A 14713-nucleotide genomic window follows, 5' to 3' on the forward strand; every position below is an offset into this window, starting at 1 on the left:
CTTCTTCTTCTTCTTCTTCTTCTTCTTCTTCTTCTTCTTCTTCTTCTCTTCAAATTCAAAACTTTGGATTAGCAAAGCCAACATTTAATTTAAAGTCTCTAAAATGGGACTGCTCAGATTTTGGTGCATCCTTAAAAAGGAATCTGAGAATATTACATTCTTATTGCTGACTCTAGAATGTTAGAATTTAAATATGACCCAAAATAAAACTATTGTGGTTGGTGATACAGATGATCATATATTGGGTTTTACTTCTACTCTAACCACCATTTTGTGTTATCCGGAATCTTACAATTAAAACTTCATTTTTTTTCCCTAGCTTTTCACCTTAGAGGACAATCTGTTTAATTTTTAAATTTAATGATACATAGTTTGGCACATAACTGCACAAAATGAATTTCTATGTATATGTTAAACTTACATTTATATAAAGTTATGATAACTAGAATAACTTATTTAGAAACCATAAATAGATGGTGTCCCTTTCTGGTTCAACCTACAAGGGCACCTTTCATTCTTTTCTAACTACAGTTTAACTTTGAAAAAAATAATGAAAATGAATTTCATCCACTTTTCCCTTAATCACTGAACTCTCATTCCTGCCTTTAGAGTCAAAAGGAGTGGAAGGAAGACTTTATCTTGAAGTTTATCGTAGGGGAATCCTGAGGTCTTTCATGATGAAGTGTGCAGTACAAGAGTGGCTCAGAATAACTTCGTTGCTATTCATTGCTAATGCCATCCCAGCAATGGTTGTCCCCAATGCAACAGTTCTGGAGAAACTTTTGGAAAAGTACATGGACGAGGATGGTGAGTGGTGGATCGCCAAGCAAAGAGGGAAAAGGGCCATCACAGACAATGATATGCAGAGTATCTTGGACCTTCATAATAAGTTAAGAAGTCAGGTATATCCACCAGCTTCTAATATGGAATATATGGTAAGGACATATTGTGAGTGGTTTTCACAGAGAAATTGTTCATTGATGCTTTCTTTCAGCACCACAGTTAAATATCCTAGTGTTACTTCCTAATTTTACCTGCTTTGTAAGAAGTATGAAAGCCTTTCTATGGTAAACTCTCAGTTTTTTTTTTATATTAACTTTTGATAGGATTTTTGTCATTTGTACTAACTCCTTAAATTTCAAAATGAATGAGGTAAGTTTTATCTGGCTAAATTATGTGAATCTTTTGTATCTGAAGCCACTGAACATCTGGCCTATTTTCTGTTTTACTGACCCAGTTGAGAGGCATTTTTCCCTAAGACTTTAAAGTAACTAGAACATCTGAAAATGTTAGGGCCCTGTAATAGGGATATATATGCATACATACATACAAATATATAACATATATATATATATACTCAAATATACATATATAAATATGTGTATATATATACATACATATTTCTAGATATAGGTCACTAATATGAATCTCTAATAGATCATAAGGAATATTTATCTAGAAATGTGTCACATTGATGTATCTATCTATAGATAGATTGCTATAGCAATTTTGTTACAGAACAGCAAATATTTGTTTTGTGAGAACACTTCAAGTAAAGCATCAAATACAGAATCAGGCATTGAAGGCTAATTTCTTTTTCTTCCCCTACAAGTATTTAACCCATTTTTAGAGCAAAATAAGAAAGATTAGGAAACAGATTTAACTCTGTAAACCCATGAGGGTACCTGTAAGTAAAGAAACTGCTTGGTACCCTAGTGACTTTGAACATTAGGCACTTTCTGAAAATATTATTAGCTAGAGGATAGTGTGAGATTAGATAAGTTTAATAAGTTTTAATTAGTGATAACAAGGCTTAATTTGCACCTGGTTTCAGTGAACTTTCAAGATGTGTACATTTCTAATTCAAAATCATAGCACAGTAGGTTAGGTTTAGATGACCTTTTTTAAGGTCTGAAGTTGAAAGTATTTAAAGTCATTTGCAATCATCCTAAAGTGACCTCAGAACTAACTTTGATGAACTCTTAGGATTCAAATATTAATTTAACCAGCTATGAAGTAAGGTGTCTTTTTATTTAAAACATTTTCTTAAAAAAAGACTCAGTCAAGAACACCAAACTATGTTATCTATTTTAATGTATTGAAAACAAAAGCCAATTTTTAAAAATTCTTTATGGATAGTATGTATTACCTCAATCTTTTGCTTATTTGGTAAATCTTAAAATACACCATTTATTTTGTGTTTTATTGTACAATGCCAAGAATGAACTTCTAAGTGGAAAGAAAAACAGGAATATTCTTTGACTCATACCATATATGCTTCTGGAAATCTGAAGAATCAGTTGCTTTCTAATGGAAAGAAGATTGTGGAAGGTGGGGAGGGTTGAGGAAGATAAATTTACAAAGACGATCCCAGAAATCTCAATACAGGTTGCAATTTTTTGTTGCAGAAACATACAGAATTTACATGAGAGTATTTCTTTCTGTGCATATGTATGTATGTGTGTGTTATAGCAAACTTTCAAAATTAACAAATGTCTATTGTAGGAAGTCTGGTATAAGAAGTTTATATGCCCTCCTTTTTTAGTTTCACTGGTTTCATCCTAGCCTTGAAATGGAGATCCAGAAACCAGACAGGATTTATGTTGTGTTGCCCCTAGATACTATTAGGTCTGGAACCATGACTTGGCCTTTAGCTTGACTACAGAGGAGTTCATTGGCAAAGTAGAGACCAGGTTTTAATACTGTAATATGTTTTCCAGACTACAAAGTTAAGGAAAATTCTGACAGCACTTGTGCTTCTGTTTTGAGATACTTTGGATTAATACTAAATAAGTTTATAACCACAGGGGTTGATCCACTGTGAACATATTTTTTTCCTTAGATAGGTACTTAATAACTCATTTACTTAAAAGTAGGTTAAATGATGATTCCATTTTTAAAATCTAGTGTAATATACTTAATATTTATTTTTGCCACCTTGTGACCTACTTTTAACTGGTGGATGACTACTATCATTCTCAAAATATCACTTATTTTAGACAAATTTAGGCTCTTAAATGCATTGATAGTCAAGATAGACCTGAACTCACTAGCAGTGACTTGAAATCCAATTAGCAACACTATGTATTGAGAAAAATGGACAATTATTTACTGTTCTTAAAAGTCTGTAGCATAATTGGAAAGACTAGACAAGCACACATGTAAAAGATGTCAGAAACTTTGGATGTTTTTTCAAACTACACGTAAACTAAAGGGATATAGAATAACAGAATGAATAACCCACATAATCAGAAAAGGTTTTCTAGAGGAGATGGGTTTTAGTTTGGGTTTTGAATGAAGAGATGCCAGATGGTTAGGGAGGAATTGAAGGAAACTGAATAAATGAGTCATAAATGAGCATGTATTTTGTAGGGCACAGCAAATAAGTTGTCTTGGTTGGATCAGAGCATTCCATGACAAGAATATTAAGATAAAAGATAGAGTCCTAGGGCTATATTTATGATGGATGCTCTGGAACCACTGTTGAATGTTGAATGTCATGATCTACCTGAGGAAGAAAATTCTTGAAAGAATATGTAGAATGGAAGGCATGGAGAGAGATTAGAACAGTTAGTCTGTCTCAGTGGTTTTTGCTAGAATCCAGAAATGAGGTGATGTTGGCTTAGACTAAGGAAGTTACCATGGTATTGAATAGAAAAAGATATTTTGTGGGGAAAGAATTGGCAGTACATTGCATGCAGATGACAGATAAGAGAGAGATATTAAAATGATTTTAAAAGTTATGAACTTGGATGATGGAGATGATAATGGTGTTGTAGATAGTAAAATAAACCATTTCAGTTTGGACTTGTTTTGTGGGTTCATGGAGTTAAGGTATAAGTTGTTAACCTATAATTAAGTAGAGATAATAAGCTTACATTCTACAAATAGTCATTGAAAGAAATTTGTGAGTTCCGATTTTAACACTGAATTTCTAAGTTCTCCTTCGCCTATTCCCTGCTTCCTTACCAAGAATCAAAGCAATCATAGGTCATAGATTTGTTACAGTTCAGATAATGGGATAGACCTGAATCTAAAAATAAACATTATCAAATTATGCCAGGTGTATTAATGTAGACTATTGCCACTGACAGTTCTATTTATCTATCCATCACTTCTAAAACCCTAGTGCCAGCCTCCCACCTGGGAAAGATATTGACTGGCACATATTCCACTGTCCCTTTCTTTTATGGCAGACCTGAAGGAAATGGGTTAGAATTTTGGCATACCACTTTTCAAGGATATACAGGCCTCTGATTCCCAATCCACCATTCTTTTTACTAGTTAACTTTCTATTGTAATCCAAACAGCCAGTCGTGTATAAATATTTGTTGAATTGAATTGAATTCAGCCCAGGGCTCATGTTGATAGATGTGATGGCTCAGTTAGAACTTGAGTGTTTCCAAGTTACTGTGGGGATCATTTCCTTCTTATGCTTCACAACTCACCAAGCAATCCTAGAAGCTTAGGGATGGCACAGGGTAGTGAGCTGACCTTGGTGTGTGCCAGTGTGGGCAGTATCCTGCCTCTGGCTCAATATGGCATCTGCCCAAACTTATGAAAATTTAGCCTGTGAGTTACCCTGTTTCCTCTCATCAATTCAATCCCTTTTGACACTGTTTTTCATTGGTGTGTTTCCCCTGCAGGATAAAAACAAAAAGAGATTATTAAATCATGCCTAGTTAATTTAGATTTCAGAATTTTATTCTTCACTGATTAAAATCTGCAGAATATTTCATTGAATTTTTTAAATAGATTTTTCAGGTTTTTATGGTTTTCCTAACATATTTTGGCACATATCCTGTGGTTTTCAGGAATGAAATATTTGTCTCCCATTGAGGTTTAATATAATATAGATATAGATATCAATCTAACAAGTCAAAATAATGTTTCTTAATTCAGCTAAACGTTTGCTGGATGTCTACTATATGAAAGGCACTGTGCTCTAAGTAGTAGCTATTTTCTTCACTAGTCAGAAAATGTCATTATTTAAATGGAAGCTAATTTGCTTAGTTTTTCTTTTAAGTTGTCACTTTGTTATCAGTTGTTTAGTAGTAATAGAGGTATAGGTCCTTAAAAAAATAAACCTGTTGAAACAGGATTTAAAACTCTGAAGAACTGCTAAAGTAGTACAGGGAATTCATTTTATGGAACTTGAGGACTTTAAGGAATTTTCAGATTATATTAAATAGTAAAGTAGATGGTAGCACATGGTTGGCAAAGTTGTGTGATTATAGTACAGTTCTGTTAGAAATCATAAAACCCTAAACAGTGGAATGAATAGGACCAAAGCTAAGTTCCAGTTATTTTAAGTGGTAGGCAATGATTGCTAGAAAATGGGAGAGATTCCTGTGGTATGGACTGGAAAAGGACAGGAAAGAAGCTACAATGATACAGGAGAAATCCAGGAGTGAGAAACATGTAAAAAATCTAAAAATGTTTTGAAAGTAGTCCCATTGCTAGGATGTTAGCATGCCACAAAGAGGTCCATGATCTTAAGCTTTCTCATAAAAATATTCTTAATTAATTTGGTCTAGGAAATTTCCCAAAGGAATATATCAGTATTTTTTTAAATGGCAGTTGAAGGGAAAATAGGATTTGCTTTGAAATAATTTACTTCACATTTAGCTTTACTAAAATCAACTAGTCCATAAAGCAAGGAATATTTTTAGCTCTAGTTAAAATCATAATGAGAGGAAGCATGTCTTACTGGTTAGAGGACTAGAATTGAAGTCAAGGACACATTAGAGTGCTGCATCTGATAAATACTACCTGTGAAACCCTGGGCAGGTCAATTAACCTTTGTGTTCCAGGCAACTCCCTAACACTAAATTATAGACAAGTTACATAACCACATCTGTGGAGGGAGTTTCCTACCCTTGTCAAATTATTTGGACCTCCCACTCCTCAAGAAAAAATTAACAATGACAAATTCTTTATCATCATCATGTGTCAGTGTCCTCTCCTACTCCTAACTCTCATACATAAGTCCACAAAATCATTACATTCCTTTAAAGGATGATGTTGTTTAGTCATTTCAGTTGTGAACAACTCTTCATGATCCCGTTTGGGGATTTCTTGGCAAAGATGCTGGAGTGGTTTGCTATTGCTTTCTTCAGCTTATTTTACAGATGAAGAAATTAAGGTAAACAGCATTAAGTGACTTGCTCCAAGGTCACACAGCTAGTGTCAGAGCCTGGGTTTGAACTCAGGTCTTCCTGACTCCAGGCCTGGTTCTCTCTATCCACTGTTCTACCTCATTACCCAAAGGAGGATGTATTGAACATCTAATATATCAAGAGACTTGTAACTGACAACACAACTACCCCTCAAAAGAAATACTTTTACTGAGAATAACATTGATACTATGGTTGAAATTATGTCTTTTGTTAAGACCATGTAAATGAATTTATTCACATTACAAATTGACTCTTTTGAGGATAAAGTCAGTATCTCAAGGAGAGCAGTATTGCTTTTTTCTTGTGTTTGAAACTATACTGTAAAATTTAGATCCATTATGCCAAAGGACATATTCTAGAAGGGCGTAGTTGATCCTACTGATACCCTATTGATATCATTCTTCAAGGTTTTGGACATAGCCCTGAACAATTTCAGTTTTCCCTTGTAAATCATTATGGCTTTGTCATTTTGAATTTATCTAACTCTTTCTGGAATCTATTTGTATATTCCATCTGTGCAATCTCTTAAGATAGCAAACTACCTAACACCTGTTATAGAAATAAAAATTACTTTTATTTTCCCTAAAATTGCTACATTTAAGCTTTGTCTTTTTAAATTAATTACATTTTTTATTTTCAAGAATTTTTTTTCTCCCTCTCAACTCCTCTAACCCACTAAAAAGAGAATACAGAACCCTTATGTCAGATAAGCATAGTCAAAGAAAACAAATTCCCATGTTGGCCACATCCAGATATGTGTTTTTCAGTCTGTATGTTAGTCCATCATCTCTTTGTCAATAGTTGGTCTGAGTTCTTCATCAGTCCTCTGGAATCATGATTGATCATTGCAGTGATCAGAGTTTTTAAATCTTTCAGACTTGTTTTTGTATTGTTACTGCTATAGTATACATTGTTCTCCTGGTTCTGCTTACATTTAACCTTAAGAAAGAATCCTTTGCTTTAGAATTTGGTTATTATGGGATTTGATTAATAAGTACATGTTTACCAATTCTGTTCTTGACCTAGCAGATGCTAACTACATATACATTCAGTTGTTGAGAAGAAGACTAATTTAAATCTTACACAACAAACCCTCCTCTCCGTTGGCCATTTTATGGACACTTTTTGTTTGTTTTATTGTATCTTGAGGTATGATAGGCAGAAGAACATATTGTCTTCCAAAGTTCATTATAACGAAGATTTGCCTTTGAGAGGATCTAAGATATGTTTATTTACTCCAATCATGAAGATTTCTATTAAAGAGTTTCTACTTATTGAACAACCGTCTTGCATAGTGTGGGCCCGAAGGAGGCAGATTTGACATAATGAAGAAAAGCACTGGATTTGACATCAAAGGTCTCCTTCCTTTATTGCCTAGTCCTGGTATGATGACACTTTACTACTCCAAATCTCAATTCAGTTCTCATTTGTAAATTGAGGGACTAATCTCCAAGGTCTATTCTAGCTCTGATGTCTATGAACCAAGGAGAGAATTATAATGAGGTTCTTTAGTGAAAGTGATAATTCATTTTTCTTCATACATTCTAGGGGGAGAAATCACATGTTGAGGAGGAAAGAAGGGAAGAGGAAGGAAAGGGAAGGGAATAAGCATTTATATAGAGCCTACTATGTGCCAGGCTTTGCGCTAAGCACTTTACAAATATTATCTCATTTGATCCTCACAACACTTCCATGAGGTGGGTACTATCAGTCCCATGTTTCATGGAGCTTACAATCTAGGAGTGATGTCTTTCCAACTGAATGAACATTAAATTCCTGATAACAAAGAGTAGATTATGTCAGTTTATCATATATTAATCCCTTGCAGGAGTACTTGGTATGTTGGGTTTGGTTTTGTTTTGTTTTGTTTTGTTTTTTACTTTGGCAGGCAAAAGTCATAATCCTTTTCAATGTACTTATTTTGGGTCACTCTTTCACAGCTATCAAAAGAAAAAAAATAGGGGCAGCTAGGTGGCACAGTGGATACAGCACTGGCCCTGAAGTCAGGAGGACCTGAGTTCAAATCTGGCCTCAGACCAAACACTTAACACTTACTAGCTGTGTGACTCTAGGCAAGTCACTTAACCCCAATTGCCTAAAAATAAAAAAAACAAATTAAAAAAAAGAAAAAAATAGCAGTAAAGATTTCTTAGAACCCTGAATCTGCATTCTTATGAATGGTTTTGTCAACAGACATTGCATATGTAGAGTACTGTTAAGAAATATAGAGGTGAGTGGGTAGTTATGACTCAGTTGATGATCTGTGCTTATAATGTAATCCATAAGATTTATTATCTTGGGGAGTTCCCAGTACAACAATTCCCTCTATCAAAGTAGATTACATCCTATGTGTGCCTTAGTAAATAATTTCTATGGAATTGCTTTGAGGTACTTAGTGGTTACTTAACTTCACTAGGATCATGCATGGTCAGAAGGAGGATTTGTAAACAGCTTAACAATATAAACACCACCCCATGCTGCCTCCATCAGGTCATTAATACCTACTATTAAATCTTGGAAAGGAAAGGGGAAGAGGGAAAAGTATAAGCATTTATTAAGGGTGTACTATATGCCAGGCACTACAGTAAGCATTTTACAAATATTACTTCATTTGAACCTCACAACAACCCTGGGCGTTATCCCCATTTTTACAATTGAGAAAACTGAGGAAGATGGAGGTTAAATGACTTGTCCAAGGTCACACAAGTAATAAATGTCTGAGGCTAGATTTGAACTCAGGAAAATGAATCCTGACTATAGGTCTGGCACTCCAACCACTTCACCACCTAGCTGTCTCAAAGAGAACTTAAAACTATAGTTCATTCATTGCACAGATTCTTGATGGAGCTAAGACTGATACCCATTTTTGTCTAATTTCTGATTCATTGTTTTCCACTTTATCTGGCTTCCTGAATTCGTGCTGTCTTATAATAACACATTGGCACTGTTCTTAGTTACTTTATAGCATATTTTAAAGGGGGTTTAAATTTAATGGAGTCATCAGTTGCTATAAGTGATGAGTTGCAAACTACATAATACTACGCTTCAAGTACCTTTCTGTGTTTGAAGAACAATTATTTAGTGTAAGAATTTCTTTCCTGGCCTAGCATTGTTATTTTTTTTCCAAGTCAGTGCCATTAACTGAGAGAGAGTAAGTTCTAAGGTGTTTTAATGTTTAAACAAATTATCAAAAATGCATCATACTAATCAATAATTTCCCTCTATTTTTAACATAGTATACTTCATCTCCATAGTCAAATCATTGACTGTGGATTAATTCTCTTTGGTGTAGATTTCTAGGATGGTGGTAGAATCTTGCCAGAGGTATTTTCCCCAATGTGGAAATAATATTTTCACCACAGAACACTTGTTGGCCATGAAATCTCATAAGATTTTGTTGCCAACAGAAACATATGTGGGTGGTGTATACAGGCCCAGGGCCATTTTGGCCTATCTGCCAGTAGGATGTGTTTTTTTTGTTTCCCCTCTGATGGAGTTTCCATCCATAGACCCTGAAGACTTAGCAACCATCTGGGGAGCAATGGTATAGGATCATAGATCCAAATGACACTACCAGCATTGATGTATTCACATTTAAAACACCTGGCCTGTTTTCAGATGATTACAGTTTTAAAATGCCCATTGATCCAGTAGTATAGTAGTATTTACAAGGATTCATTTACTTCTTTTATTATTGTCATTTAAATCAACAAGGCACTTAAATATAAAAGGGTCAGATATTACACAGTTGTTACTTGGAACAACACAATTCTGCCCCAGCACTTGGCACTATATCCCTATAATATTATTTCAGAAAGCCAATTAACAAAAACATTTGAAGATAATAAAATTTGTGACAGTATTCTTTGTAAAAATAAATCTCTTATCATCAGAGAGTTAAAAATATTTTTTCAAAGTAAGACAATACTAATTTAAAACATCCTTACTATTAAAGCTATCCTTTTCAAATCAATTAACACACATTTATTAAGCATTTACTATGTGCCAGGCACTGTGCTAGAGATACAAAGAAAGTTTAGAAAAAAAAAAAAGCAGTAACAAAATAGTCCCTGTCCTCAGCACAAATTCTAAAGGTGTGTGTGTGTGTGTGTGTGTGTGTGTGTGTGTGTGTGTGTGTGAGAGAGAGAGAGAGAGAGAGAGAGAGAGAGAGAGACAGAGAGAGAGAGAAAGGGGGAAATATAAAACTAGGTAGAAGAAATAAAAAAACTGCCAGTTTTCAGCTAAATGATTATTAATTGGTTTTAATTATAAATTAACAGCATTTATTAAGGACCTACTGTGTGCAGAGCTCTATGCTCAGTGCTGGGGGATACATACATTTTTGATAATATTGGGCCCAGCTGTCATGGCATTTAGAATCTGGTGGGGGGTGGGATGGGATGGGTAGACACAGTCATGTATTTGTATTCTTGTTATTTGTGTATATTTGCATTAGAAAGTAAAGAGCCATCCCAGGGATGAAGGTGGTAGAGAGACAATGAAAGTCTTGACTGACTCTATGCAGCAGGGAGAAGTCAGAGAAAAAGAAGATGGTATTTATCCTGCCTTTTGAGGATAGATCAGACTTCAAAAATAATAGTTTTTGAAGACAGTTGTCTTAGAATCAGAAAGACAACAATCCACCAGACACTTACTAGTTGTGTGACCCTTAGAAAGTTAGATAGAAAACATCTATCTGCCTCTGTTTCCCCATCTGTAAAATGGGGGTGATAATAACAGCTGCTTCTCAGGGTTGTTGTGAGGATAAAATGAAATAATAAATGAAAAAGGAAACATTCACATTAACAATTATTCCTTGCTAACATATAGTGATAACCATTGTTGGGAGGGAGGCAAGAGAATCAGATCATAGAGCAAGAGTTGGAAGGGACCTCTGAGGCCATGTGGTCCAATCCACTCATTTTAAAGATTAAAGTTAGTCCAGGTGATATGACCAAAGTCACACATGTAATAAGTATCTCAGATGGGATTTAACAGAGGTCCTGACTACAGAACCAACACTCTTCTCACTGTACCACTTATATCTTAATCTATTGAAAATTAAAAAAAAAAATGAGACTCTTCTGGTTCTTTGGCCAGCCAGTAATGGCATAAGATAGGAGTTATTCTGGATGTTTTCTAAATTATGTATGTCTTACTTGTCATGAGGGATGACATTGAATGTTTTATTAATGTTAAAAGTGTTTGCAAATGTCTAGATCCGGGTAAGCAAATTATAGTCTACAGTTTTTGTCAGGCCAGTGAGGTAAGAATGGTTTTTACAATTGTAAATAAAGTGTTACTGTATTTAAAAATATAAAAAGTATCCTTAGCTGGCAAGCCATTCAAAAATAGGCAGCATCCAGATTTGAACCCTGGACCTGTTGTTCTGCCTCCCCACCCCCTTCCCCAGCTATATATCTACCAAAATCACCAATTGTGATGGGAGTGTGTGTTTAATTTTAAAAGTGCTGTCTCAAGTATTCTGAAAAAGAAGATAATAATGCCCTCTATTTAAACTGGATGGTTTTTCCCAGAAAATATTATTGGGGGTCAAAGAGATCAACATATATTTATTTTGACAAAAATGTTTTATTCTAAGAAAAGGTGAATTATAGATGCAATTATGAGGGGAAGTTTCATTCAGGTCAGATATCTATTGTGACATAATTCTTAGAGCCTGGTTGGCTTTAAAATAAGTTTTGGTGAACAACTGGGGAAAAAAGTCTTTCTGAACATTTTGCCTGAATTTGCAAACCTACATTTAAGGAAGGGTTGGTGGGGACTAACCAGCAGTTAAATGGAGGTGGTTAGGAGCCATTGGTAGCTTTAAGCCACAGTATTATATGCAACCAAAAAGGGAAAATTACAAATACTGTTGCTGCCTTACAATATTATAAAATATTTTAGTAAAACTTTATTTTGGGCACAATTCAAAATATTCTGTTCATGTATCAAAGGACAGACATATTTAGAGTTTTCACTTTCATGATAGGTGATCAGGGTAGTTTTTTCTGTCATGATAGCTGATATTCAAATGAGGAACCATAAATAAAATAATTAACAGGAATGGGGAACATAAGATAAATTAGCATATAACAAAATCATTTAACTTCCTTCATCAAATAAGGATGAGCTACATGCCAGGTCACTTGATGGATTTTTGAATGTGTTGATGCCTATGGTCTTTGAGGAATCTTAAAACCCTGAGACAAAAGATGAGAAAATGTCCTAATGTTCAAAAATGAGCAAGAAGCTGAATACTTTAAATAATAAGCCAGGAAAGTTAATATTGATTCCTGGTAAGATTCTACTAGAGAATAAAGGATAGAAGGGGAATTAGAACTTAGAAACAGCACTTAGAACAGAAAGGATGTGTTCCTTAAGAACAAGGTGTGCCAGACTAGCTTCATATTTGTTTGCTTGGTTTTTTTTTGACCAATAAATGAGAAGAATTTCAAGGACATGTTATATCTAGATTTTAGAAAAGCATTTGACACTCTTTGAAGTGTCATAAAATGAGGAGAATTCAGGACTGCTTTAATGAACCATCCCAAAGATGATTTATTAAGGAATCATAATCAAGCAGGAGATTTCTGTAATGGACATCTGGATGCTCCTTCCTTGGCCTGTTCTGTTCAGTGTTTTGGGAACACATGGAGGGCAAATTTGTGGATAGTTCAAAATTTGGAGACATATTCTTCACAGGTTGGGAATTCCAGAATGATTGAATCAGAGCCTTGGGGAACATCAGTGGTTGGGGGCGAGACATGAATGATGATTCATAAAGGCAGATTGAAGTGTGACCAGGCAGATAAGACGGGAACTGAAAGAGAGTGGTGTCATAAAATTCAAGAGCTGGAAGAGTACTCATGAGGAAGCGTTGACCAAATGTCAGATACTTCAGAGAGGTTGAGGCAGGTGAATACTGAGAATCATGGGATATGGCACTAAAGAGATCATTGGGTTAAAATAAATTAATTGCAGAAGCATATATTAGGTAAGATATGGTAAGCAAGCAGTTCATGAGAAAAAAAAGGCTCCTTTTGGCACTTCCAGAAACTCAATGAGTTAGTTAGCATAATGTGGCAAGGAAAGGCAAAAGGAAGTTGCATTAATAGAGGTATAATGTTTTCATTAAGAGAAAAATGATCATCCTACTGTACTGTCTCATAGGGAGACCATTTCAAGATAATGTGTCCAATTCTAGACACCACATTTTGGAAGGAATATGGAAAAGCTGGAGTATATCCAGAAAAGGATAGTGAGGAAACTGGAGACTGTATTGTAGAAGGATTGGTTGAAGGAACTGGAAATGTTGAACCTGGAGAAAAGACCTAGATAGGACATGATAACAATCTTCAAAATGTTGAAAGATAGTCACATGGAAGAGGAATTAACTTTTCTTCATCTGGGATTAAAAAGCAAAATTAAGACTAATGGGTGGAAGTTACAAGATGATAAAGTATGAATCAAGATAACGGAATACTTCATGTCAATTAGAGTTGTCCAGAAATATATTAGGTTGTCTCAGGATGGGTAATGAGTTTTCACTTGAGGTCTTCATACAAAGGCTATATAGACAAAAGGCATGATTTGGGTAAGAATTGAACCAGATGACTTCTAATGATGCTTCTAGTTCTGTTAATTAATATTTTAGAATAATTATAAATTAATATTGAGTAAATCAGTAAATGTTATTCAAGCATTAAAATGAGTCCATTATCAATCTTAGTTTGTTTAGGGACAAAGATACTGGCCCAAATTCTCTACCAGTTTGCCTCCAAATTATGATAAATTGCTTACCAATTGCTATTTTTGTAGTTACTTTGGCTTTTTGTTTGCTTAATAGGTAATCACTTTTCAGAGTTTTTTTTTTAAAATGAAAACTTACCTATAACATATATTCAACATTTACACATTTTAGAATCATACTTTTAGGACCAAAAGGCTTAGAGTTTATTGTTTCAGATTTATTCTACTTAGCTAAAGTTATCATATAGAACTCTAGCTTTGAATTTTTAACATTATATTCAAATTATAGTTGACCAACCAATACAATTATTAGATTGTAAATTTAAACCAAGAAAATATAGGGGAATGGTCACATTCAAAGATTATTTAGTGTTTACTCCATACCCAGAGAAAGGTCTTTCATTGCTTATTGAATCTCCATCATTGATTTTGGCCTTTTCAACACTTTTTTCAACGTCTTTCATGAAGGCCTAGAAGGTATTGTCAAATTTTCAAATGATGCCACTTCACAAAGAATTGCTAAATGAAAGAATCAAAAATCCTTCCCCCTTATTATCTCACCTCCCCCTAGGAAATATCAATGAATTGGAAAAATTCTTCATTTAGGGTCAAAAAGTCTTACATGTTGGCGTGTGTTGCAAGTTTCCTGACTCAGAAAACCACAAAGAGCTATTCACAATGATGATTTTGCATCATGAAGTTAATAACAACTATATCCATGACAACATCTTCTAATGTCTTCTAGGCATGACTGTTTCATATACATAGGGACCTTACTA

General features: G+C 34.5%; 1 protein-coding gene across 1 annotated transcript in view; it reads left to right on the forward strand.

Annotated features, from left to right (window-relative positions):
• Positions 1 to 674: 674 nt before the first annotated feature.
• Positions 675 to 14713, forward strand: part of LOC114054243 (cysteine-rich secretory protein LCCL domain-containing 1) — a 46109-nt gene continuing 32070 nt past the window's right edge. The window contains exon 1 of the mRNA XM_027877422.1: positions 675 to 935. Coding sequence (XP_027733223.1) covers positions 675 to 935 — 261 coding nt within the window. The remainder of the gene's footprint in view (positions 936 to 14713) is intronic.

The sequence above is a fragment of the Vombatus ursinus genome, unplaced genomic scaffold, assembly GCF_900497805.2.
Source record: "Vombatus ursinus unplaced genomic scaffold, bare-nosed wombat genome assembly UNPS02014812.1, whole genome shotgun sequence".
Classification (NCBI taxonomy): domain Eukaryota; kingdom Metazoa; phylum Chordata; class Mammalia; order Diprotodontia; family Vombatidae; genus Vombatus; species Vombatus ursinus.